At 40.3% G+C, this 25,907-nt stretch overlaps 1 protein-coding gene and 2 long non-coding RNA genes across 15 annotated transcripts in view; 2 read left to right on the top strand and 1 right to left on the bottom strand.

Annotated features, from left to right (window-relative positions):
- LOC149268915 (uncharacterized) overlaps nucleotides 1-469 on the top strand; it is a 13,696-nt gene extending 13,227 nt beyond the window's left edge. For 12 of the 13 annotated variants that reach the window (XR_016269925.1, XR_016269926.1, XR_016269923.1 and 9 more), the window contains 2 exons: nucleotides 1-80; nucleotides 163-469. The exon at nucleotides 1-80 is cut by the window's left edge. This is a non-coding gene — a long non-coding RNA (uncharacterized LOC149268915). The remainder of the gene's footprint in view (nucleotides 81-162) is intronic. The other variant, XR_016269918.1, reaches the window with a different exon arrangement.
- Nucleotides 1-25,907, bottom strand: part of LOC149268914 (uncharacterized) — a 30,470-nt gene extending 4,563 nt beyond the window's left edge. Inside the window, exon 1 of the mRNA XM_089468056.1 lies at nucleotides 1-25,907. This exon is cut by the window's left edge and continues 3,697 nt beyond it. Coding sequence (XP_089324182.1) covers nucleotides 22,875-24,923 — 2,049 coding nt within the window. The 5' untranslated portion in view covers nucleotides 24,924-25,907 and the 3' untranslated portion in view covers nucleotides 1-22,874.
- LOC149268911 (uncharacterized) overlaps nucleotides 25,371-25,907 on the top strand; it is a 16,339-nt gene continuing 15,802 nt past the window's right edge. The window contains exon 1 of the long non-coding RNA XR_016269929.1: nucleotides 25,371-25,385. This is a non-coding gene — a long non-coding RNA (uncharacterized LOC149268911). The remainder of the gene's footprint in view (nucleotides 25,386-25,907) is intronic.

Genomic DNA, 25,907 nt, shown 5'->3' with positions numbered 1-25,907 from the left:
GTGATGGCCAGCAAATCTCGCCTGATGCCTTTGAAAAGCGCAAAGTCTATGGCAGATGGAGTTTGGCGTGAGTTGAAAGGGTAATGCGTTGGCGACCCAGTTGCCAGAATATTGCAATTTTCTTGGAAAATACTGTTTACTAACGTTCTGCCTCTAATACAGGATCTGGCGTTTCCCCACCATTGGCTCTTTGCGTTCCAGTCACCACCTACAAGATACGTGTCGCCCAGCAAATTCAGAAGATTGCTGAAGTCTTGCGCAGTCCAGCTTACTTGCGGTGGGCAGTAAATGGCCACAATATTTACGTGCTTGCCGTTTTGTAAGCTGACTGATACTTCAACACTTTGGTGCGAGTCCAAGGATGAGCAGCGCATAGCGTAATGGCAGATGTTTTGTTTGATTATAAAAGCTGCGCCACCTCTGCGCCTATTTGTAGGGTGGTTTGCCAAATAAATTATGTATCCGTCAATTACAATGTTGTCCTTGTCCGTCAGATGGGTTTCAGATATTAGCATAATGTCTATATTATGCTTAATAACATATTGCTTTACTTCAATAAGCTTATTTGTAATACCAGCAGCATTCCATATGGAGATGTTAATGTTGTTGGTACTATTAGATACAGCAGTCTGCAGTGTGCAGCTGCGTCTATTAGCAATATGTGCATCAGATACATTATTAGACATTTATGTGCTCACTTGGACCAACTCTAGCTAATAGGCAAGCAGTCAATGTGGTCATCATCTCTATAAGTTTGTCAATTTTGGCCTCTAATCTAGAGTTAACTTGTAATGGCATAGCTGGCATGTTAGCATATCTAGGCTGCTCAAAATTAAGAGGAAAGCCCACCCCATTACTATGGTGTGTCACCCCAGATACAATAGGAGGGGGCCTACGGCGAGTACTTAAGCTGCGGCTTCTGTTTGGCTGCGCTGGCCGCTGAGCGCTTGCTTGCCTAGACAATCTGGCTTGTTGTTGTTGTTGCTGTTGTTGTAGGGCACGTTTAGTGATATTCTGCCTTGATTGGCGTTGCTGGCTATTATTGGCTGCCGGCGCCGCTGGCTGCTTAAATTGGAGACCCGCCCGGAGGGCAGATGCGTAGCTGGGCCCAGCATTAGCAGTTTGAGGTCGTGGCTGAGGGGGGGCTTGCTGAAAAAGATTTGGCAAGTTTGTTCTACTGCCTTGAGCAGTTGTAGTGGGAGCTGGCTTTGTTAAAGTCCTTATAATCTGGCTGAGCTGTGCCGCCGATTCGGGCTCTCGCTTCTTGCAGGCCTCTTTGTAGGAGGGGCATCCCTTGTAACTCGCAGCGTGTGGGCCCGAGCAGTTGGCGCATTTTGCTGGCGTTTGGTCGCCTTTTTGCTTGCTGCAGTCAATAGAGGCGTGATTTTCGCCGCATTTGACGCAAGCAAAAGGGCGGCGGCAATAGTTTTATGTGTGCCCAAACTTCTGGCACCTGTGGCATTGGGCTACTTCTGCAGATTTGAACGGCCTCTCGACTCTTACTCGCTGGTTTCCCAGAGCCGTGACTTGTAGCAAGTCAGCATTATTTGCGTTGGCGACCAGTTCAACCTCAAAGAGGTCAAGTGGCTCCTTAGAGAAGCGAGATTTGATACCCCTCAAGAATCGAACGGTATGCCCCAGCTTAGCTAATTGGTCGCGGATCCACTGATCCGGAGTGGAATAGTGTAGATGGCGGATAATCGCTCTAAACCCGCGCTCACATTTCAATTGGAAAGTATAGTTTTCAATTTTATTTTCGTCAAGGTACTTTACCAGCTTGCGATGAGTAGCGATGTCCTTGCACTGCACCCTGATACCATGGTTTGCAGTGGGCTTTGTGGTATAATTCTCCTCTCCGACAGCGTCATCCAGGCGAATTAAAAGTGGCATAATGTCAGTGACATTTGCCAGAAATAGCGGCGCAGGCTTCGCGTTGAGGCGCGCGCCAGTTGCTCCAGTTAAAGTGGTAGCTGCAGCAGCAGCAGCAGAATTAGGCGGTGTAGCTTTCACGTTTGCAGCAATGCGAGCATTATTTACAAGGCCAGATGCCTTTTGATGCGTGTCCTCAGTCCTTGTAGTCACAACGATGTCGTCTGCTAGCAAGTTCTCCTCTTCACTGTCACCCAGATCTATAGCATCCAGCTGAGCATTCTTCTTTTTAGGGCTATCGCCCTTTTCTGCAGTTCGCTTGACTGCAGTTGCAAGTGGCTGCGCGCCCATTTTAAGCGCCTCTTCGATTGTCATCTTGCCACTTTTGAGAGCCGCTTTGGCTTTATGATAATTAGCAATTGCTTTATCAGCTTTGCTGCTGTTGCTAACACCAGCCGCATTTGCTTTTAGTAACTGAGCCGCTGCTCGAGATGTTGTTGGTTTCGCCAAAACCTCACTTTTCTTCCCTGGCGCACTTGATGGCGTGGGCGCAGACAAATGTGTCGGCGAGTCGAGAAGAGATTCGACTTCCACGTCCATGTCCTCTTCACCGTCAGCTGCAACATAGCCCCTAGGCATTGTTGCAATTTAATTTGCAAAATTAATTCGTTTTTGCACCGATTAAATGAGATTTATTTCACAGCTTTTTTTTTTTTTTTTTTTTCTGTTCGTATGTTACAAGAGAACACACAATAATGATCTCCCCTTCTTCCCATCTCAAACATGATCAGCTGTCCTGCAGCTGCATGGCGAGGGGAAAAGAGAGTGGAGATACTTTTTATTCAAACAATACTTTACAATAGCATTTCTTAAGAATATGATTAGCGCCTAAAGATACTTAAAAGTATACAAAAGGTCGATATTTGTCGTAACTTTTCATAATATGAATTAATTTAAATAGCAATAAGTGCACAAAAATAACAGTGCAGCTTAATTTTACAAAATATAAAGATAAAGAGCAAATTTAAGGTAATAAGATACAAAAGAGTGCTTGAATAGCTGATAATAGACTAAGTAGTTAATTAAGATTAATATTTTACAATAGTAAGAAGTAGCATTATTTAATATAATTCAGATATTTCATTTATAAGCATCTGCAAGATGCAGTGAGAAATCAGCTCAAAGTGGCCAATTGGAGTTATAGAGAAAAGTCGAGACAAGGTCTGGTCATTTTCTCCATTACATGTATAAGTTAAAAAATAGTTTTAATTGCATAAAGTTAATAAAAATTGATAAGAATAATAATATACTTTACATATTTACATTTAAGTTTCAATGGCTATAAGAATCTGCACAACTGTCAACACAAAGTGCGAAGTTGTTACATATGTAATTATCGGCGAGTTATCGAATGTAATAACATGAATATATGGCAAGTAAAAGACTATGAACAATAAGAATTAGCAATAGATAATAATTATTGGCGATAAGATCTAGAGTTAGTGTAATTAATTAATTTACTAGTATTTTTAATTATTATTAAGTTTAGTTTACATATTTACAATGCATATATAGCAATAATAGTGCAATGTATCGCATATGCATACATATATTTTAATTTAGTTGCTGCTATAATATAATTGTTTTTAATTTAATTATATATAGTTATAAGTTTATAGGATTTAATAGTTTGAATAAAAATTAGCTTTTCAATTCGTTTTAGTAGTTTTGATTTCAAAAGTATTAATTCAATATATTGCAAGTGCAATTGTACATGTGACGATGCATCCCTGGTTATATGTAAATACCTATCGGAGTGCACAATCAAAACAAAACAAAGTCAGCTGATTGCAAATTGCATTAAATGCAAATTTGATGCTGCTAATTGATACATATGTATAAATATTAATAAGTAAGTAAGTGAAATTAATAATATTAAAAATGTATACTGATTAATTGCTGTCTTTTTATATATATAGCTGCTGCAGTGCAAAATGCAAGGGAGCTCAGAAACTGAAGACAGAGGAATTGCATAGATTGCGATCAGACTGGCTGGTATGTGAGTTTTGCAAAATTTAATAAAAGTGTTAAAAGATTTCTAATGTTGATTTTTCTTTGCAGAGTACAACCACTAGAGCAAGGAGAACTAGCCAAGTGGGCTCCGCGGCCAATAGGGCATTTATTTAAGTTAGTTTCAGGCTCATTCAAATTGTACATATGTTGTAGGCGCAAGCACCACTATATATGTTCGCTGCACATATGTATATATGTGCTGAAAATAAACTTTTGAGCTGAAAATAGACATCTAAATTGTATGTTATTTGTTGGTTTAGTTACTCTTCTAAGTAAATAGTGCAATAGCCTGTTGCTAATTGTGATATTTGTATATACAAATGATCAATTTGAATGACAATTAGATTTGATACTTATTTGTGTGTCTGGCTAGAAGCCTCTTGAGAAGAGTAGATTTAATCAGTCCGGTAGGTCATCTAGGTCGATGATGGGTGGGCGCATGGGGGCCATGGTGGGTGGTAACGGCGCCAACTGCTGGAATATAGGCAGGCGCGGCTGCAAAGCAGCTGCGTCACCTATATTATGAGCCACTCCAGAAGCAGGTGTGTGTGCAGCCAGGCCGATCGGTGGAGCATTGTTGCGTCGATTCTCACTGGAGTTGCGAGGAGGATCTGGATACGATCTCGTGAATCGCTCCGCTATTAGTCGTCGGCTGTGCTCGCGAAAGGTGATCGGGCCATACTCTGGCGGATGTAGGCGACGGTATCTTTCTCTAAACTCAGCATTTTCATCAGCTTCTCTTTGCCGCTGTCGCTGACTGCGCAGAGCAATATCATCAGCCAGCAGAGTGTTAATGAGATTCGTGTATCTGGGCATAGTTAGCCGCTGTGGGATGAACGGATCATAGACAATCTTTCTAGCATCGTTGTTGCTGTGTACACGTAGTCTGTCGAAGTACTTTGTGCAGAGATTATTGAATATTTCATCAGCAGACAAGACATCCAGTGCAGATCTGATGCGTGCATTAGAGACAAAGTACTGAGCACCAGATATGGCTCTTAAAGCTTTATCGTGAATAACTCTGATGCGGCTGAATTGGGTCTCGGATAGAAGAGCACCCCATACAGGTAGCGAGTATTGCCATAGTGGGGCAACAAGCTGCTTGTATATGATAGTTTTAGTTTTTAGAGATAGTTTACTATCTTTATTAATGAGCCAATCTATCTTTTTAAGCCTAGCCCTAACCCTAGTAACGACCGTAGTGACATGTTGAGTGAGGCGCAGTCTAGAATCTAACGTAACGCCCAGATATGGATGCGAGGTGCCATTTTCAATAGTTTCGTTGCCAATGCGAATAGCCTGATATGGTGCTATAGGCCTGAGTGTATGCATGATGTGCATAGTTTTATTCGCATTAATTGTAATGCACCACTTGCGCGCCCATTCAGCCAGTCTATCCATGTAAGCTTGCTGTGAGTTAAGCGCATCTGCTTGTCGATAGTCTGCTGCAAGAACAATGACGTCATCAGCATAGGTGGCAATACGAACTCCATGAAGACAAGTTGTAGCTGGTATATCGCTGGTGTATATATTATACAGCACTGGCCCAAGCAGGCTGCCTTGTGGCACACCAGCGTGAATCTGCCTGATTCCTGAGCGACATCCACCGTGGCACTCAACAATAAAAGAGCGATCTGTTAGATAGCAACAGAGAATGCGATAGAGAGCGATCGGCAGTAGTGACTTGAGTTTGTATTTCAAGCCTGTATGCCACACTCGATCAAAAGCTTCTTTAATGTCCATATAGACAGCAGAGCAGTATTTATGGTCATCAAATGCTTTAATAATGTACTGGGTGACTCGACCCAATTGCTGTTCAGCTGAGTGAGCTTTGCGGAATCCGAATTGATGGCTTGGAATCGCATTTATAAGAGCATCTTGCTCAAGCATACGGCTCAATATTAAGTGCTCCAGTATCTTCGAGAGGCCAGATAGAAGACTTATTGGCCTGTATGATGAAACATGTTGCGTAGGCTTGCCAGGCTTGTGCACCATCTTCACCATCGCTAGCTTCCAGCAAGAGGGGAAATGACCCAGTCTAAAGGAGTTGTTGCAGATCAAAACAAGATACAAAATAGCCTTCATTGGCAGCGCTTTGATGGTGTGGTTATCAATTTGATCCAATCCAGCCGCTTTCTTGTTCTCAAGCGTGCTGATGTGACTGATGACTTCAGCCGCAGTGACTGGCCGAAAAGAGACTGAAGGAGTCAAAGATGGCTGGCTAACTTGAGCCTCAATCTCAGCCAGATCACTGGGCGACGTGGTCACGATGGGATGGAATCGCTGTTCAAGACTTGCAGCAAATGTTTCAGCCTTCTCGGCAGTAGTCTTGCACCAAACGTTATGAGCGTTAGAGCCATTGCCAATGGAGGACTTCAATAGCGGTAGATTTGGGGCAGGCTGTCGCTTAATTTCGTTGGTCAGTCGCCAGAGTTTCTGCATACTATATCTATCAGTTGGATCGATAGATCTAAATAGCTCTTCCTCATACTTCTGCCTAGCATCTATGAGCTCTTTGCGAATGCGATTCGACAGCCTGTTGCAGAGCTGCTTCGCCAAAGGATTGCGATTTCGAACGAGATAGCGCTTGATTTGCTTGTGGGCCTCGACAAGTTGCAGAGTCTGTCTATTAACTCGAAATCTAGCTCTCGTTATCTTGCGTGGGCTCTGTGGATTCGCATAGTTTGCAGCATCTTCAATGTTTTTGACGAAAATATTAACAGCATCATCGACGTCGTCCTCACTGTTGATCTCAGTGTTGAGCAAGATTCTGTCGTTTAGATAGCTCTGGAATCTGTTAATGTTTGCATTCAGATGCAGAAGATGGCCTTTTGCTTTGCTAGTGATTGGCTTCTCGACCAGCTGAACTTGCAACGGAAGATGGTCAGAGCTGATTTCTGTTTGTATGCCTTGACAGAACACACATTAATGATCTCAAATTCCCTTTCGTCTCATTCATATTAGCTGTCAATCAGCTAAATGAAGAGGAAGAGAGAAAATAGAGATACTCTTTATTCATACAATACTTTGACAATAGTATTTTCTTAGAATTAAAATTGCGCCTAAAAGATATCTTTAAAAAATATACATTCGGTCGATATTTTGCGAAACTATGATTAGTTTAAATGGCCACAAGCGCAACAAAAGATAGCAGTGCGCCATTGTGATATATGTGTACATATAAAAGAGCAGATCAGAAGTAGATGACATTGATATGCTTAAATTGCTTAAGTTAATATAATTAAATTCATTTACAGCTGCATCTATGAGATGCGCAGATCAATTAGCTGCCATAATGCCGCCATTCAATTCAAAGAGAAAATTCAAGACAAAGTCTAGTCATTTTCCCCATAGGTTGTTTAAGCTAAATATAGTATTAGTAGTATAAGAGTAATATAATTAATAGTAATAGTTGTTTTCCTTTCAATATTTGATTTTCAATGGGTTTTTCTTTTCATTTTAGCATATTTAATTTAGTTAAAATTTATTAGATACATCGCAAGTGCGATCGTGAAAGCGATAGTGCATCACTGCGTTTATATGTCTATCGATATGCAAAGACAAAACATATGTTGTAAAAGCATATGGTGCGAAAAGTGAAGTGCATTAATTGCAAAATTGCAACTGGAAAGTATAGTTTCTAATAAGAATACTAATAAAAGCATTAATAATTGAATATTAATTAATTCATTGTTTTTACAAATTGCAGCAGCTTACTACCAAGTGCAAGAGAGTATGTGCACTACAAGGCAGAGATGTGTGTGAAAGCAAGCTAACTGCAAGGTTATGTTAATTATGCAAATGTAAATAAAAGTGTTGATACTTAATATTTTTTGTTTTTCTTTGCAGTATATCATCCAGTGGTACAAGAAGAAGTAGCTGAGAAGACTCCGCGTCCCAAACATCGAGTAGTGCCGCTAGTTTAGTTAAGTGCGTTTGTGTTGATATTAGTCAGTGCACTGTAGTATTTGTTTACTGCATGTATGCCTATACATGCAAAATAAAACTTTAATTGAATATAAATATCCAATTTGAGTTTTATTTGCTAGATTACCCTTTATAGGATATGTGCAGCCGATCCAATTTACAGGTGAGTTGTTGCGTATACTGGCCAATTGGAATTCTAATTGAATTGCATATTCTTTTTTAGTGTATATGCTGCAATCAGTTGCTTGGAGACGACCCGCTTTGCTCAGCCGGAGGGTTGTCTGGATTTGTGTTGTGTGTGCGCAAAGTGCCTGTAGTGGGTGGCAACGGCGCCAGTTGCTGGAAGATTGGCAGGCGCGACTGTGAGGCAGCTGCGTTGCCTATGTTGAGGGCCACCTCTGAAGAGGATGAGTGTGTGGCAGCGTCATTTGGTGGAGCGTCGTTGCGACGAGCTGCATCGTTGCGAAGAGCCTCGTATCTGCGTCGGGCTGCTATTCTGCGAAGGTTTTCGCTTGTGTTGCGTGTTGAAGCTGGATACGATCTAGTGAGCCGTGCACTCACAATATTGCGACTGTGCTCACGGAAAGTAATCGGGCCATACACTGGAGGATGACGGCGAAGATAACTAGCACGGAATTCCGCATCTTCTTCAGCTTGCCTTCGCTGTTGTCGCTGAGAGCGCATTTCAATTTCGTTAGCCAGGTGAGTATTGACGAGGCTAGAGTATCTGGGCATTGTTAGTCGCTGTGGGACAAACGGATCATGGGCTATGCTTCTAGCCTCATTGTTGCTATGTACACGTAGTCGCTCGTAGTACTTTGAGCAGATATTATTAAATTGCTCATCCACAGATAAGACACCAAGTTCAGATCTGATGCGAGCATTTGAAACAAAATATTGAGCGCCAGATACAGTTCTCAGTGCTTTGTTTTGTATGACTCTGATGCGATCAAACTGAGTTTCAGACAGGAGTGCACCCCAGACAGGTATAGTATATTGCCACAGTGGGGCAACTAACTGCTTGTAAATTATTGTTTTAGTTTTAAGAGACAATTTACTATCTCTGTTAATAAGCCAATCTATCTTTTTCAGCCTAGCCCTAACCCTCGTGACAACCATAGTGACGTGACTAGTGAAGTTCAGCTTTGAATCCATCATGACACCCAAATTTTTTTTAAAGTTTGTGCACATCTGTACACTATGGGGGCTTGCTAGCGTCTAATGTTAGCCGCAGCTCGCCTTCTTTATTTGCTTCATTACTATTTGAGCAACATATGCAAATGTTATAGACTTAAGACTAGGTGGCAACATTGCCTATTATCTTAATGTTATTTGATTAATAGGGCAGGGTGGCAACCTTGCCTGTTAACAGAGTTATTTCTTAAGAATATGGCAACTTTCTTCTTTGTTTACAAAACAATGAATGGGAAAATATGATGATATAAATGATATAAAATATGATGATATAAATTAATGAAGAGTGGTTTCCAATGGTGATAACTTTGGTGATATGGAGTTTCAAGTCCGGGCTGGGGGTGTGATTGTGTTAAAGATGGCTGATGAGTACATATGTGGATGATAGACGAAATTGTGGTGGCTAGTAACCAGGTTGGCAGCAGAGTTATGCAGTGTTAATTGAAGTGTGAAGTGTGTGCTGATTAAAGCGTGTTGAAGATGAGGTGTATATATAGGAGATAGCTGAGTTGTAGTATAATTTAAAATCCATGGATCCAGGAGTGTTAGCGAGTGATAGCTTGATGAGGATGTGCTTGCTGCAACGAGCGTAGAGCAACACATTAAGGCGGCAGTACATTCTAGCCGGAAAGTGCACTGACTAGCTGTGTAGGCAGGGATGCTGGCACACAATAAATTGTGGTTGCATATGCCTGAGCACAGTCAGGACAATCTAGCCCAAATGCAAGCCACTCAATCCAGTTGTAGGAGATGCATCTGTGTAGATAGTGGTGTCTGAGTTGGTGTTTATAGAATGGTGTGTCCGGGCTTAGAGAGGTGAAGTTGGTGTAGTAGCTGTTATGTGTGTGTGTCTGCTTGAGACGTATTGATGTTGCGAGAAACACGCTACAGCCTGCGAGATGCGTGTGTGGGTGATGATTTAGTTGTAGTCGGCAAGTCCAAGAACCGTGAAGCAGTTGGTGTTAACAGAAGGTGATGTCTATGTTCTGTTATGCGTTTTTCAGCTGGCTATTGGACAGAGAATACAAACAGCAACGCACGCTCACAAGAAGGTACCCGGAGGGCTGCATGGACAGAGATGCTGATACCCAATAGATTGGGGTAGCATATGACCCAGCACAGCCAGGACAATCCAGTTCGCGCGCGCGCCTGTCCACTCAAACCCTAATTGATCACGAAGTGCTGCTGCGGCCAAAGAAGTTGCTGTATTGCCGTTTGTGGGAAGGAGAAGTATCCAACGATGGCAGGTACTGTGCATGTGTGCTGAATTAGGTATGTTGTTGCGAGGAACGGGGCACAGCTGGTGATGCGCCGCAAAACAGTAGCGAACACAACCATCGGGCACGCGCACAGGTAGGCTGTTTATGAAGGTTGTTGTTCCGCAGTCAAGTGCGGCAGGAGGTGTGGTAAGCTCTTACATGGTCATTCGCAGGTACGTATTTCTACCAGGTAAGGCTGTGTTTGCAGGCGAGATTGTGCCCATGCATGGACGCATGTTACAGTTGAGTGTGATGTAAGTATTGGCAATACATGAAGTTATCTATAGATGTTAATCCTCTTTGGTCAACATAATGTTTTGGCCGTTGTTGAGAGCCGGCAAATTTGCATATTACAGGTAGGTTGGTCCCTGTAATATAGAGCAATTAATAATTTGTTTACGGACGCATATTCTTACCGCTGTCGTCGTGCTGGATATTGTATACAAAATTAAGTTGCTTAAAACCAAGATTGCTGGACCAGGATTATTGCAACTAGCCATTTGATGTTTATAGCGGTGCTGAGGACGTCTGCATGATGTAGGTATAATGGAATTTGAAAGTGTTGGTTGCGTGTGCTTGAATTGCTTTACTCAAGCTGGGCTCTTCCATGGTCGTCCACAACTATGTGTTCCTGGCAGATAGGGCTGAGTTTGCAAGTGAGTTTATGCCTATCATTGTGGAACAGGTAATGGACGCGTATTTCAGTTGAGTGTGATGTGAGAATTGGCCAAGAATGAAGTTGTATATTGATGTTAATCCTGTTTAGTCAGCACAGTGTGCTTGTTTGGTTGCTGTTTTGAGCCAGCAAGATTTGCATATTACAGGGGTGTTGGTTCCTGTAATATAGAGCAATTAATAATTTGTTTGCGCGCATAGATTCTTACCGCTATTTGCAGTTTCATTGTACTGGATATTGTATGCAAGAAAAGGTTGCTGATCCGTGGTTGCTAGGCCAGGATTACTGCAGTTGGCCATTTAATGCTTAGAGCGGTGGCTGTGACGTGTAGCATGAGTTGTGTTGGGTGTGGAACTGCTATGCTAAGACAAGAATCGTTGCCCATGTAATCGCCTTGTGAAGTGAGTGTGTATTATGCGGGTGCGTGGGGCATAAATTGTTTAGAGTTGGATTTGTGTAATGAATAATACATAGGTGGCGAGTTTATTTAAATTAAGTTATCATAGTACTTTTAAGAAATTGTTTAAAATAAACTGGAGTAATAAAGATATAATATGATGTTTGTTGTTATTATTTTAATGATGTAGCTTATGATTAAAGTTAGTGTATTCGAGATAAATCATTTGTTTGGTAGTTCAAAATAAAATGTTAATAACAAATCGTATGGCTTTTATTTGAATACAAAATGTAAATTGTTGAGCAAAATTAAAATGAGGTATTTCTATTCAAGATGTGAATCAAGTTAGTGTATTCAAGGTAACACTTTTTTTTTTTTTTTTTTTTTCTATATTCGAGTGAAATTATTTGATAATTTCAAGTTAGTCACTGTTTTAAGTATTACAGTTTAGAAGAAATTAAAATAAGATATTCATTAAGGATCGTTATGTCGTTCATTTCGATACAATATGTATTGTAATAATTGAAGTAACAGAATTTTCGATGTGAGTTGTTGAATAGCGTTATAAGTCAGTATAAAGTTGTCTTTTAAGATATTTTTGTATGTATTTTTTTTTTATACATATATATGTAAGTATAACTAGCAGGTCGCGTAACTTTCATTTGAGTACAAAGTGTGATTTGTTGACAAAATTAAAATGAGATATTTCAGTTCAAAAATATGATTCACGTTAATGATTACGAAATAGTTCATTTTTCATATTCGAGTGAAGTTAATTTGATAAATTTCAGGTAAACACTGTTTTGAGTATTACAGTTTGAAAGAAATTAAAATAGAATATTCGTTAATGGTCGTTATGGCATACATTTCGATACAAAATATGTTGTAATAATGGAATTAACAGAACGTTTGAATAGTGTTATAGATAAATATAAAGTTGTCTTTTCAGATATTTGTGTATATAATATTTTTAATTTTTTTTTGTTTTTTTTTTTTTTTTTTTTTTTTTTTTTTTTTTGTGTATATATATATATATTATTTTAAATAATTTTTTTTTTTTTTTTTTTTTTTTTTTTTTTTTTTTTTTTTTATATATTTATATTATATAAATATATTTATATATTATTATTATTTTCTTGTTTTTTTTTTTTTTTTTTTTTTTTTTTTTTTTTTTTTTTTTTTTTTTTGATTTTAATTAGTTTGGTTTGGGAGTTGGGATACAAAGGGAGTACAGTGCATTTAGTAGATTGTCAATCTTGCTGCTCATTTCGTTTGCAGTCCGTACGTTGCTCTCCAGTGCTCGTATGAGAGGCTGGTCTCCCATGTGTTGTTGCTGCTGGTTTTTGGTGCTGCTCGGCCAATAATTTGTTTTTAAAGTTGTTTAGGTGCCTTTCAGCAGGATTGCGAAGCATTGTAGGTTTAACCTTGGCAGTGTCAGCTAAGTTGATATTTCGTTGTGTTGGGTGGATGTTGTGTTGTGCTGTATACTGTGGTTTAGTTGTTTTGTTGATGGTATATTGTTGCAGCGGCTGGATTTGTGGCTGTGGCGTTTGTTGATTTACTTGTGGGGGGGGTAAATTAGGTGAGTCTAGTGGTGCTTGCTGTGGTGAGGGCTGTGACTGTATGTGTTGTCTATTGTCGGGTTCACGGAGTGCTATCAGTTTATTCTGTGCACTCTTGAAAGCCGGGCAGCCCTTGTAGCTAGCAACATGTTTGCCACCACAATTCGCACATTTGGCATCTGCGTCTATTGTTTTGGCGCACGTAGTGGTAGCGTGGGGTCCTGCACATTTTAGGCATACAAAGGGTCTACGACAGTAGTTTTTGCTGTGTCCAAATGATTGACAGCGATGACACTGTAGTGGATCAATGCGTCTGAGTTGTTTTTCAACGGCAATATTTTGATGTCCTAGTTCAGTTAATGTAAGTATTTTTTCATGTCCACCATCCAATCGAGGCTCCAGTTCAACTTCAAAAATGTTCATTGGCTCGTTTCTTGTTCTGTGTTTGATAACACTTACATGTCGAGTTACGTAACCAAGTTCTTTGAGCTGGTCGCGGATCCAGTCATATGGTGTGGAGTAATGGAGATGGCGTATTATTATGCGGTATCCGCGATCTTTGCGTAGCTGGTAGGTATGATTGTGAATTTGTTTGTCTTGCAGAAGGGCACTGATGGCATTGTATGTGGAAATGTTTTCACATTGGATTCTGATCCCGTTGTCTTGTGCTACCTTGGTAGTGTAGCTGCCAATGCCAGGTAGCTTGTTTATTGTATCTAGTAGTGGCTGGATTTCGGTAACATTTGGGAGGAAGAGGGATGGAATTTTTGAGCTTTGCGGCAGGTTGGGCTGAATATCTTCTTGAGGGTGGTCTAGCAGTTGAGTATGCTGGGTATTTGTGTGGACGAGTATATTGTTTGAGTCATCTAGTTTTTGTCTGCCAGTGTCTGAAGTGTCATTTGGGTTAGTGAGTGTCTCAAAGTCCATGAGTTCATTGCAGTCATTTGCTGCATGAATTGCAGTTTTGATGATAACTTTAGCAAAGTCTTGTAGTTTTACAATAGGGTTTGTGATATTATTATTATTAAATAATTTATCAGTTGGAGAGTGTATGGGGCGTTTGGGGTTACGTTGCTGCAGGCTCATTGAAATTTTTCGTTTGAGGCTTTTTGAGTTTGTGTGTTTAGTGATCACTGTGTTTTTTAATTTATGGATGTAACAGGGATCCCTTAGTATTGGTGTGGTTGGTGGATCAGAATAGGTTATATTAAGTTGTTGGTTGATGGCTGGAGGCTGCTCAGAGCTTGGCGTTAGTGTTGCTATTTTATTGATTGTGTTATTTGGCGGCAAAATTGGCGCCAAATTTTCTTTTGCATTTGCAATGGAGTCGTTTGACAGCAATTTTGGCATTATACGTTGCTGTGGTTGTTGTAATGCTGTCATTTTTGGCAGGAAAGATGGCGACTTGGCGCGGTGTACATACTTTGATGGCTGTGACGTCATGGTTTTTGACAGTAGTAATGGCGGTAAAATTTGCGTGGGCGTCACTTTTGGCGCGCTACTTGGCGTCGGAGTTCGGGCTTCCTGTATGGATGCAGTAGTTTCTGGTTCATTTGGCGGGAGGAGCGGGGGTTGACTGTCGTTTGCTGGTTTATGGAACGTGATGTTTGATGGCTGTGGATCGCTGGAAACGTGTTGGCTGTCGCTAGCACCCCCATGGATGATGGAAGAGGAACCTGTTAGAGAGGAGTTGTCCCAAGTCGAGACAGAGGGGGAGCAGTCTGTGCCAGGACGAGACAGGCTTCCATCCAGTGATGAGTCCCCTGTTTGATGATCAATAGACGAATTACAAGTGGCGTGCGACGCCATTTTCCTTTTTTTTTTTTTTTTTTTTCTATCTTCTTTTTTTTTTCACTCTTTCAGTTGCTTTAAATTTTTTAAAGTTTTTAAAGTTTTTTTTAAAGTTTTTTTTTAAGTTTTTTTTTAAGTTTTTTAAGTTTTTTTTAAAGTTTTTAAAGTTTTTTTTTAAATTGTGTGCACGCTTGTGACACATTGGGGGTTCGCTCGCGACTATTTCTAGCCACAGCTGGCCTTCTTTATTTGCGTCATTACTAAAGAGCAACATATGCAAATGTTATAAACTTAAAACTAGGTGGCAACATTGCCTATCTTTATACAATTGAAGTGAAATGTTAACTAACAGAGGTTGTGTCTTATGGACGATGTGGCAACATAAGTGTTTACAAACAATAAGTTTAAATAAAGTAAAATGAAAATTGGATTATAATGAATTAATGATGTAATAACTGGCTTGTCATCTAGAGATTCCAGAGTCCGTTTGGTATCTGCGTTGATGATTAGTTGTAATGTACTCGAAGCTGTTCGCATATGGTAGAACTGTATTTTTTAAATTGTGTGCACGCTTGTGACACATTGGGGGTTCGCTCGCGACTATTTCTAGCCACAGCTCGCCTTCTTTATTTGCGTCATTACTAAAGAGCAACATATGCAAATGTTATAAACTTAAAACTAGGTGGCAACATTGCCTATCTTTATACAATTGAAGTGAAATGTTAATTAACAGAGGTTGTGTCTTATGGACGATGTGGCAACATAAGTGTTTACAAACAATAAGTTTAAATAAAGTAAAATGAAAATTGGATTATAATGAATTAATGATGTAATAACTGGCTTGTCATCTAGAGATTCCAGAGTCCGTTTGGTATCTGCGTTGATGATTAGTTGTAATGTACTTTTTTTTTTTTTTAAGTTTGTGCACATCTGTACACTATGGGGGCTTGCTAGCGTCTAATGTTAGCCGCAGCTCGCCTTCTTTATTTGCTTCATTACTATTTGAGCAACATATGCAAATGTTATAGACTTAAGACTAGGTGGCAACATTGCCTATTATCTTAATGTTATTTGATTAGTAGGGCAGGGTGGCAACCTTGCCTGTTAACAGAGTTATTTCTTAAGAATATGGCAACTTTCTTCTTTGTTTACAAAACAATGAATGGGAAAATATGATGATATAAATGATATAAAATATGATGATATAAATTAATGAAGAGTGGTTTCCAATGGTGATAACTTTGGTGATTTGGAGTTACAAGTCCGGGCTGGGGGTGTGATTGTGTTAAAGATGGCTGATGAGTACATATGTGGATTTTTGAAGTTTGTGCACATCTGTACACTATGGGGGCTTGCTAGCGTCTAATGTTAGCCGCAGCTCGCCTTCTTTATTTGCTTCATTACTATTTGAGCAACATATGCAAATGTTATAGACTTAAGACTAGGTGGCAACATTGCCTATTATCTTAATGTTATTTGATTAATAGGGCAGGGTGGCAACCTTGCCTGTTAACAGAGTTATTTCTTAAGGATATGGCAACTTTCTTCTTTGTTTACAAAACAATGAATGGGAAAATATGATGATATAAATGATATAAAATATGATGATATAAATTAATGAAGAGTGGTTTCCAATGGTGATAACTTTGGTGATATGGAGTTTCAAGTCCGGGCTGGGGGTGTGATTGTGTTAAAGATGGCTGATGAGTACATATGTGGATGATAGACGAAATTGTGGTGGCTAGTAACCAGGTTGGCAGCAGAGTTATGCAGTGTTAATTGAAGTGTGAAGTGTGTGCTGATTAAAGCGTGTTGAAGATGAGGTGTATATATAGGAGATAGCTGAGTTGTAGTATAATTTAAAATCCATGGATCCAGGAGTTTTTTTTTTAAATTGTGTGCACGCTTGTGACACATTGGGGGTTCGCTCGCGACTATTTCTAGCCACAGCTGGCCTTCTTTATTTGCGTCATTACTAAAGAGCAACATATGCAAATGTTATAAACTTAAAACTAGGTGGCAACATTGCCTATCTTTATACAATTGAAGTGAAATGTTAACTAACAGAGGTTGTGTCTTATGGACGATGTGGCAACATAAGTGTTTACAAACAATAAGTTTAAATAAAGTAAAATGAAAATTGGATTATAATGAATTAATGATGTAATAACTGGCTTGTCATCTAGAGATTCCAGAGTCCGTTTGGTATCTGCGTTGATGATTAGTTGTAATGTACTCGAAGCTGTTCGCATATGGTAGAACTGTAACCGAAGAGGCACGACCACCAGAAAGTGCACTGACAGGCTTTGGAGACAGGGATGCTGGCATACAGTGAATTGTGGTAGCATGTGCGCTCGGCACTGCCAGCACAATCCGGCAGTAAGATACGCGCCAGTCCTTTCTCAGTTACAATATGCGCGTGGGTTGCTGTTGTAGGAATAGTAGTTGCTGTGTTGAAGCTGGTGTGCTCAGGTTTCCGAGTTGTTGTTGATGTGATGACTTGTTGTGCGTATGTGCTGATTAAAGCGTGTTGTTGTTGCGAGATTTTTTAAAGTTTGTGCACATCTGTACACTATGGGGGTTTGCTAGCGTCTAATGTTAGCCGCAGCTCGCCTTCTTTATTTGCTTCATTACTATTTGAGCAACATATGCAAATGTTATAGACTTAAGACTAGGTGGCAACATTGCCTATTATCTTAATGTTATTTGATTAATAGGGCAGGGTGGCAACCTTGCCTGTTAACAGAGTTATTTCTTAAGAATATGGCAACTTTCTTCTTTGTTTACAAAACAATGAATGGGAAAATATGATGATATAAATGATATAAAATATGATGATATAAATTAATGAAGAGTGGTTTCCAATGGTGATAACTTTGGTGATATGGAGTTTCAAGTCCGGGCTGGGGGTGTGATTGTGTTAAAGATGGCTGATGAGTACATGGGTGGATGATAGACGAAATTGTGGTGGCTAGTAACCAGGTTGGCAGAAGAGTTATGCAGTGTTAATTGATGTGTGAAGTGTGTGCTGATTAAAGCGTGTTGAAGATGAGGTGTATATATAGGAGATAGCTGAGTTGTAGTATAATTTAAAATCCATGGATCCAGGAGTGTTAGCGAGTGATAGCTTGATGAGGATGTACTTGCTGCAACGAGCGTAGAGCAACACATTAAGGCGGCAGTACATTCTAGCCGGAAAGTGCACTGACTAGCTGTGTAGGCAGGGATGCTGGCACACAATAAATTGTGGTTGCATATGCCTGAGCACAGTCAGGACAATCTAGCCCAAATGCAAGCCACTCAATCCAGTTGTAGGAGATGCATCTGTGTAGATAGTGGTGTCTGAGTTGGTGTTTATAGAATGGTGTGTCCGGGCTTAGAGAGGTGAAGTTGGTGTAGTAGCTGTTATGTGTGTGTGTCTGCTTGAGACGTATTGATGTTGCGAGAAACACGCTACAGCCTGCGAGATGCGTGTGTGGGTGATGATTTAGTTGTAGTCGGCAAGTCCAAGAACCGTGAAGCAGTTGGTGTTAACAGAAGGTGATGTCTATGTTCTGTTATGCGTTTTTCAGCTGGCTATTGGACAGAGATTACAAACAGCGACGCGCGCTCACAAGAAGGTAGGAGGGCTGCATGGACAGAGATGCTGATACCCAATAGATTGGGGTAGCATATGACCCAGCACAGCCAGGACAATCCAGTTCGCGCGCGCTCCTGTCCACTCAAACCCTAATTGATCACGAAGTGCTGCTGCGGCCAAAGAAGTTGCTGTATTGCCGTTTGTGGGAAGGAGAAGTATCCAACGATGGCAGGTACTGTGCATGTGTGCTGAATTAGGTATGTTGTTGCGAGGAACGGGGCACAGCTGGTGATGCGCCGCAAAACAGTAGCGAACTCAACCATCGGGCACGCGCACAGGTAGGCTGTTTATAAAGGTTGTTGTTCCGCAGTCAAGTGCGGCAGGAGGTGTGGTAAGCTCTTACATGGTCATTCGCAGGTACGTGTTTCTACCAGGTAAGGCTGTGTTTGCAGGCGAGATTGTGCCCATGCATGGACGCATGTTACAGTTGAGTGTGATGTAAGTATTGGCAATACATGAAGTTATCTATAGATGTTAATCCTCTTTGGTCAACATAATGTTTTGGCCGTTGTTGAGAGCCGGCAAATTTGCATATTACAGGTAGGTTGGTCCCTGTAATATAGAGCAATTAATAATTTGTTTACGGACGCAGATTCTTACCGCTGTCGTCGTGCTGGATATTGTATACAAAATTAAGTTGCTTAAAACCAAGATTGCTGGACCAGGATTATTGCAACTAGCCATTTGATGTTTATAGCGGTGCTGAGGACGTCTGCATGATGTAGGTATAATGGAATTTGAAAGTGTTGGTTGCGTGTGCTTGAATTGTAGCATGAATTGTGATGGGTGTGAAGCTGCTTTACTCAAGCTGGGCTCTTCCATGGTCGTCCACAACTATGTGTTCCTGGCAGATAGGGCTGAGTTTGCAAGTGAGTTTATGCCTATCATTGTGGAACAGGTAATGGACGCGTATTTCAGTTGAGTGTGATGTGAGAATCGGCCAAGAATGAAGTTGTATATTGATGTTAATCCTGTTTAGTCAGCACAGTGTGCTTGTTTGGTTGCTGTTTTGAGCCAGCAAGATTTGCATATTACAGGGGTGTTGGTTCCTGTAATATAGAGCAATTAATAATTTGTTTGCGCGCATAGATTCTTACCGCTATTTGCAGTTTCATTGTACTGGATATTGTATGCAAGAAAAGGTTGCTGATCCGTGGTTACTAGGCCAGGATTACTGCAGCTGGCCATTTAATGCTTAGAGCGGTGGCTGTGACGTGTAGCATGAATTGTGTTGGGTGTGGAACTGCTATGCTAAGACAAGAATCGTTGCCCATGTAATCGCCTTATGAAGTGAGTGTGTATTATGCGGGTGCGTGGGGCATAAATTGTTTAGAGTTGGATTTGTGTAATGGATAATACATAGGTGGCGAGTTTATTTAAATTAAGTTATCATAGTACTTTTAAGAAATTGTTTAAAATAAACTGGAGTAATAAAGATATAATATGATGTTTGTTGTTATTATTTTAATGATGTAGCTTATAATTAAAGTTAGTGTATTCGAGATAAATCATTTGTTTGGTGGTTCAAAATAAAATATTAATAAGAAATCGTATGGCTTTTATTTGAATACAAAATGTAAATTTTTGAGCAAAATTAAAATGAGGTATTTCTATTCAAGATGTGAATCAAGTTAGTGTATTCAAGGTAACACTTTTTTTTTTTTTTTTTTTTTTTTTTTTTTCTCTATATTCGAGTGAAATTATTTGATAATTTCAAGTTAGTCACTGTTTTAAGTATTACTGTTTAGAAGAAATTAAAATAAGATATTCATTAAGGATCGTTATGTTGTTCATTTCGATACAATATGTATTGTAATAATTGAAGTAACAGAATTTTCGATGTGAGTTGTTGAATAGCGTTATAAGTCAGTATAAAGTTGTCTTTTAAGATATTTTTGTATGTATATTTTTTTTTTATACATATATATGTAAGTATAACTAGCAGGTCGCGTAACTTTCATTTGAGTACAAAGTGTGATTTGTTGACAAAATTAAAATGAGATATTTCAGTTCAAAAATATGATTCACGTTAATGATTACGAAATAGTTCATTTTTCATATTCGAGTGAAGTTAATTTGATGAATTTCAGGTAAACACTGTTTTGAGTATTACAGTTTAAAAGAAATTAAAATAGAATATTCGTTAATGGTCGTTATTTTTTTAAATTGTGTGCACGCTTGTGACACATTGGGGGTTCGCTCGCGACTATTTCTAGCCACAGCTGGCCTTCTTTATTTGCGTCATTACTAAAGAGCAACATATGCAAATGTTATAAACTTAAAACTAGGTGGCAACATTGCCTATCTTTATACAATTGAAGTGAAATGTTAACTAACAGAGGTTGTGTCTTATGGACGATGTGGCAACATAAGTGTTTACAAACAATAAGTTTAAATAAAGTAAAATGAAAATTGGATTATAATGAATTAATGATGTAATAACTGGCTTGTCATCTAGAGATTCCAGAGTCCGTTTGGTATCTGCGTTGATGATTAGTTGTAATGTACTCGAAGCTGTTCGCATATGGTAGAACTGTAACCGAAGAGGCACGACCACCAGAAAGTGCACTGACAGGCTTTGGAGACAGGGATGCTGGCATACAGTGAATTGTGGTAGCATGTGCGCTCGGCACTGCCAGCACAATCCGGCAGTAAGATACGCGCCAGTCCTTTCTCAGTTACAATATGCGCGTGGGTTGCTGTTGTAGGAATAGTAGTTGCTGTGTTGAAGCTGGTGTGCTCAGGTTTCCGAGTTGTTGTTGATGTGATGACTTGTTGTGCGTATGTGCTGATTAAAGCGTGTTGTTGTTGCGAGAATAAAATAGAAAGGCGTTGTTCTGCGTTGGTGTTAATTTTTTTCTAGGTGAGGTGCCTGCTGGCGGCTGCGCTCTCGCGACCGATCTCGCTGCCGTCCAACTAGCAATTGGCTGGGCTGCCCACTCCTGCCATTCACCTCCACCAGGCATGGCAGGGCGCGGCTGTAAATATCTCAATCGATACCTAGTATCATTTGTTTAGAAATTAAGTGGCGCCTGAAAACATGCTACGCAGAGCAGTCAGGGCTCGAGTTGCTGGGGAACTGCTCAGCCAGGGCTGAGTAGATTATTGGCATTACTATCGTAATATATGAATGTTATCGATGTGCGATCATTTTGAATGGCGAACTTAGAGCTATTGTGACTTAGAACTATATTTACAAATAACAATAGGAAAACTTAAATTAACTTAGCTAATAATACTAATTATTTTCTTTTTATTTACAGGTGAGGAGACATCTAGGCGAGGAAACCATCAGGACCATCAGGGGCGGACGGCTTCCGTCAGTGGCAGCACAATCGGTGGAAATTATGCAGGACAAGATGAATGGCTGCTGGCACCGCAATGTGGACCAGCGACACATGGTAGATATTAGGCATCTCGAGTTTGCTGGAGACTAGCACCAGCATCACCAGATCCTCTAGTGGCAGAAGCAGGTAGGTTGACATCATTATTGACAATTTACTGAAATCTGTTCAATTACAGATTCAGCAAATCGACTGCATCCATCAGCATCATCTGGGGCATCCAGGATTTGGACAAGTCAACTGGTAGAATAGACATCACCAGATCCTCAAGTGGCAGAAAGCAGGTATGTGGTCATCATTATTGGCAATTTACTGAAATCTGTTCAATTACAGATTCAGCAAATCGACTGCATCCATCGGCAAAGCAGGTATGTGGTCATCATTATTGGCAATTTACTGAAATCTATTCAATTACAGATTCAGCAAATCGACTGCATCCATCAGCATCATCTGGGGCATCCAGGATTTGGACAAGTCAATCAGCATCACCAGATCCTCAAGTGGCAGAATTCACTGAAATCTGTTAATTATAGATTCAGCAAATCAACTGCATCCATCGGCATCAACTGGGGCATCCAGGATTTGGACAAGTCAATCAGCATCACCAGATCCTCAAGTGGCAGAAAGCAGGTAAGTGTGTAACATCATTGGCAATTCACTGAAATCTGTTAATTATAGATTCAGCAAATCAACTGCTCCATCTTGGACATCCAGGGACGGAACATAGGTAAGTGTGTAATGATATTGGTATTGACTTCGTTTAATTGCAGGTATTGGACTTCTGGCATCGGTCTTCTGGCATCGGACATAGGTAAGTGTGTAATGATTTTGGTATTGACTTCGTTGAATTGCAGGTATTGGACTTCTGGCATCGGACTTCTGGCATCGGACATAGGTAAGTGTGTAATGATATTGGTATTGACTTTGTTTAATTGCAGGTATAGGACTTCTGGAATCGGACTTCTGGCATCGGACATCAAGGAGACGGGGCATCTGTACGGGCAGTGTGTTTCTCAATTCGGACTATACAAATATAGTGTATATATTTGTAATTGTTGATTACATATGAATTTGCATTTGCTTACGCATTTGCATCTTCATATGCAATTTGGGCACAATCATGTGCATTAGAGCAGTAATTATTAAATTCGATTGTCTTTCATCAGGTGAGTGGCCAACAATCCAATCATATTGATCAGCTTGTCGATCTTCTCTTCCAGGTTACTACTGGAGTTGTTGCTGTTGACTACTGGGGCGGCAGGACGCTTACGCTCCTCCAGCATCAAACTAATAAGAATGTCTAGCTTCTGGTCTGTGCTAGTATTGACATCTCCACGTTGACGAGATTCATATTTGAAATTAGTGGCAGCATCAGTACTGACGTCATCATATGGCAGTTTTTGGCGCAGTGCCTCTTGTGGCTGAGGTTGCTGCCTAGCAATTGGTTGATTCAATTGGACAGGATGATGATTTGCTTTCAGAGCGTCAGCATAACTAAGTAATGTTGATTGGCTTTGTTTTTTAGGATATGGCTTTATATTTTTTAACGGCTGCTGTGGTAGCTGCTGTTTAGACAATTTGTTTACTTTAATTGGCTGTTGTTGTTGCCTTGGCATTTGTGGCTGTTTCCGTTGCTGCTGTTGCTGTTGCTGTTGCAGTGGCATTTGTGGCTGTTTGACAGCATTGGCGTTGTATAGATGTTGTTTAATGGTCATAGCCATAGAGGCAGCATTGTCACTTCTGTTACGTGCCAAATCTGCCACCATTTTGCTGGCCAACTGATGGCCCTTGGCTGCAGATGATTTTAGCCTGCAGGCATCTTTATAGGATTTGCAGCCGCGATAGCTGGCAGCATGTTCCCCTTGGCAGTTTGCACACTTTGGTGGTGGCTGGCTGCTAGCGCCTTTCTTTCTTTCGCACTCGGTGGATGGGTGGCTGCCACTGCATTTAACGCATACAAAAGGGCGTCTGCAATAATTTTTTGTATGGCCAAATTTTTGGCAGCGATGACATTGGACGGCATCAACGTTGCGCAGAATCTTTTCTACTTGCACCTTCTGTCCGCCCAAGCAGGTAATGTCCAGCACATTCAAACTAGATGACTCGGCAGCGATCTCAACTTCAAACATGTTGAGTGGCTGGCGAGTGAATCGCTTCTTGATTACACTCACATATCGCACTTTGTGCCCCAGATTCGTCAGTTGTTGGCGAATCCAGGCATCTGGCGTCGAATGATGTAGATGACGAATCATGAACCGAAAGCCACGATCAGCTTGCAATTGGTACGTATGCGATTCAATATTGTTTTGTTTGAAGTGGTGCGCCAGCTGGCGATATACAGCTATATTTGCGCATTGAATACGTAAGCCATGTCCAGCAGTCGGCTTCGTATAGTAGTTATTTTCACCAATGACTTTATTTATGTCCAGCAGTACTGGCATAATTTCTGGCACATTGTGTAAGTATAATGGAGTTGGCTTCTTCTTGAGCCTATCAAGAAAGCCCTCGTTCTGATCATGATCGTCGTCATCTTCGTCGTCGTCGTCAATTTCTATATCATTAGCATAGAAATTAGCGCCATCTACTGGTGGTGAGTGGTTGGCATTAACAGCACCTAGCTTGCTGTTGTCAATAACATTGGTGTTGTTGTTAACATCAGCCGTGGCCGTGGCCGTGGCTGTAGTGGCTTTGCGTGCCGCAGCAATGGCAGCCGCTTTTTTGGATGTTGTTGGCGTATCGTCATCAATAGCCAAAACATCATCTTCAGCTATTAGCTTATTTTTAACAATCATTGAATAGAGTGATTGATTTGTTGGCGAGCTAGAAGCTGCCATTCTATGGCATGCTTCTTTAGCCTCAGCTGACAATGGAGGTGGAGGGGGGATTGATTTGTTCAATTCATGTCCACTAAATAAATGATTTAGAATTTCAGATATTTCTGCTGAGCTTGCAGCATCTAATTCAGTCAAGTCCATGGCTGCATTTGTGCGATTTTTGTTAACAGTTGACGCTGTTGATGTAACAGATTTCGTTGACGGTTTTATTGATTTGCCAATAGATGGCGGAGTTGTGGACAGTGGACTATTGCTAGTCGCTATATCCTCCTCATTCGCTGCATCTGAGCTACAGCAATCAGCTTTAGATTGGCATGGCGAGTTGCTATTTGAGTTGGCGTCAATATCTTCCGCCATTTGCTTCTTCGACTTAGGGCTTTTTTTTTTTTTTTTTTTTTTTTTGTTGAATAGTCAGGTCTGCTCAAGGCTGTGCCCTAGACTGACTGACTATATTTATTTATTTACTGCTATACTACTGTATAATATAGTAAATTTGTTGACGCCTACTGTGTGTAGGTCTCAAATGTGAGTGTTACATTAAATGTGAAGTGACATACAAAAGTAGTTTGATTAATTTTGTGTAAATTTGTTGACGCCTACTGTGTGTAGATCTCAAATGTGAGTGTTACATTAAATGTGAAGTGAAATACAAAAGTAGTTTGATTAATTATGTTTTAGTGAATGTATAGATATCTTGATTAAGAATTGCATACTATCTGGAAACGTCATCTCTTCTGGAACTGGTATCCTGTTTGGGATTCAAAATCTTTCCAGTTTATTATACAGACCAGCTGCATTCAAAACCAGAATCCTTAATGTGTAAGTGCTTCCAAGAGAACTAGGCAATATTGGATGTGTCATTGACGTGTTTAGCCATCATGCAGTTTGTTAATAAAGTCAACATAGTAATAAGCTGATCCATCTTCGCATTAAGATTTTCTATACTACTGACTTCCATGGGAACAGATCGTTTGCGCTCATCAAGCATTAACTCAATTAAGGTATCAAACTTTGCATTTAATGCTTTGATATCGCTATCATTATTAACAGTGAGCCGAGCATTACTACGGCTACGACTTCTAAATCGCCAGCTGGCATGTTGATCGTCTTCATGTCCATGACCTTCATTTGATCGAATTTGGTGCAACTGCTGAAGTGACCGTTGGTGTTGATTGTTCAGATTTATAGGTACTGGTTGAGTATTTTGTTGACGCTGCAGTACTTGCTGACCTTGTTGCGTTTTTACTGCAGTAGATGGTTTTTGCTTATTAGTTATGCCCATTTTTATTGCATCAGCATAACTCGATTTTTCTACCAATTTAGCTGAAAGCAGGCCAGCAG

Source organism: Drosophila arizonae, chromosome 4 (assembly GCF_054131065.1).
Source record: "Drosophila arizonae isolate 15081-1271.41 chromosome 4, UAZ_ARI_1.0, whole genome shotgun sequence".
Classification (NCBI taxonomy): Eukaryota; Metazoa; Arthropoda; class Insecta; order Diptera; family Drosophilidae; genus Drosophila; species Drosophila arizonae.
This window is presented reverse-complemented; position numbering and strand designations above follow the sequence as displayed.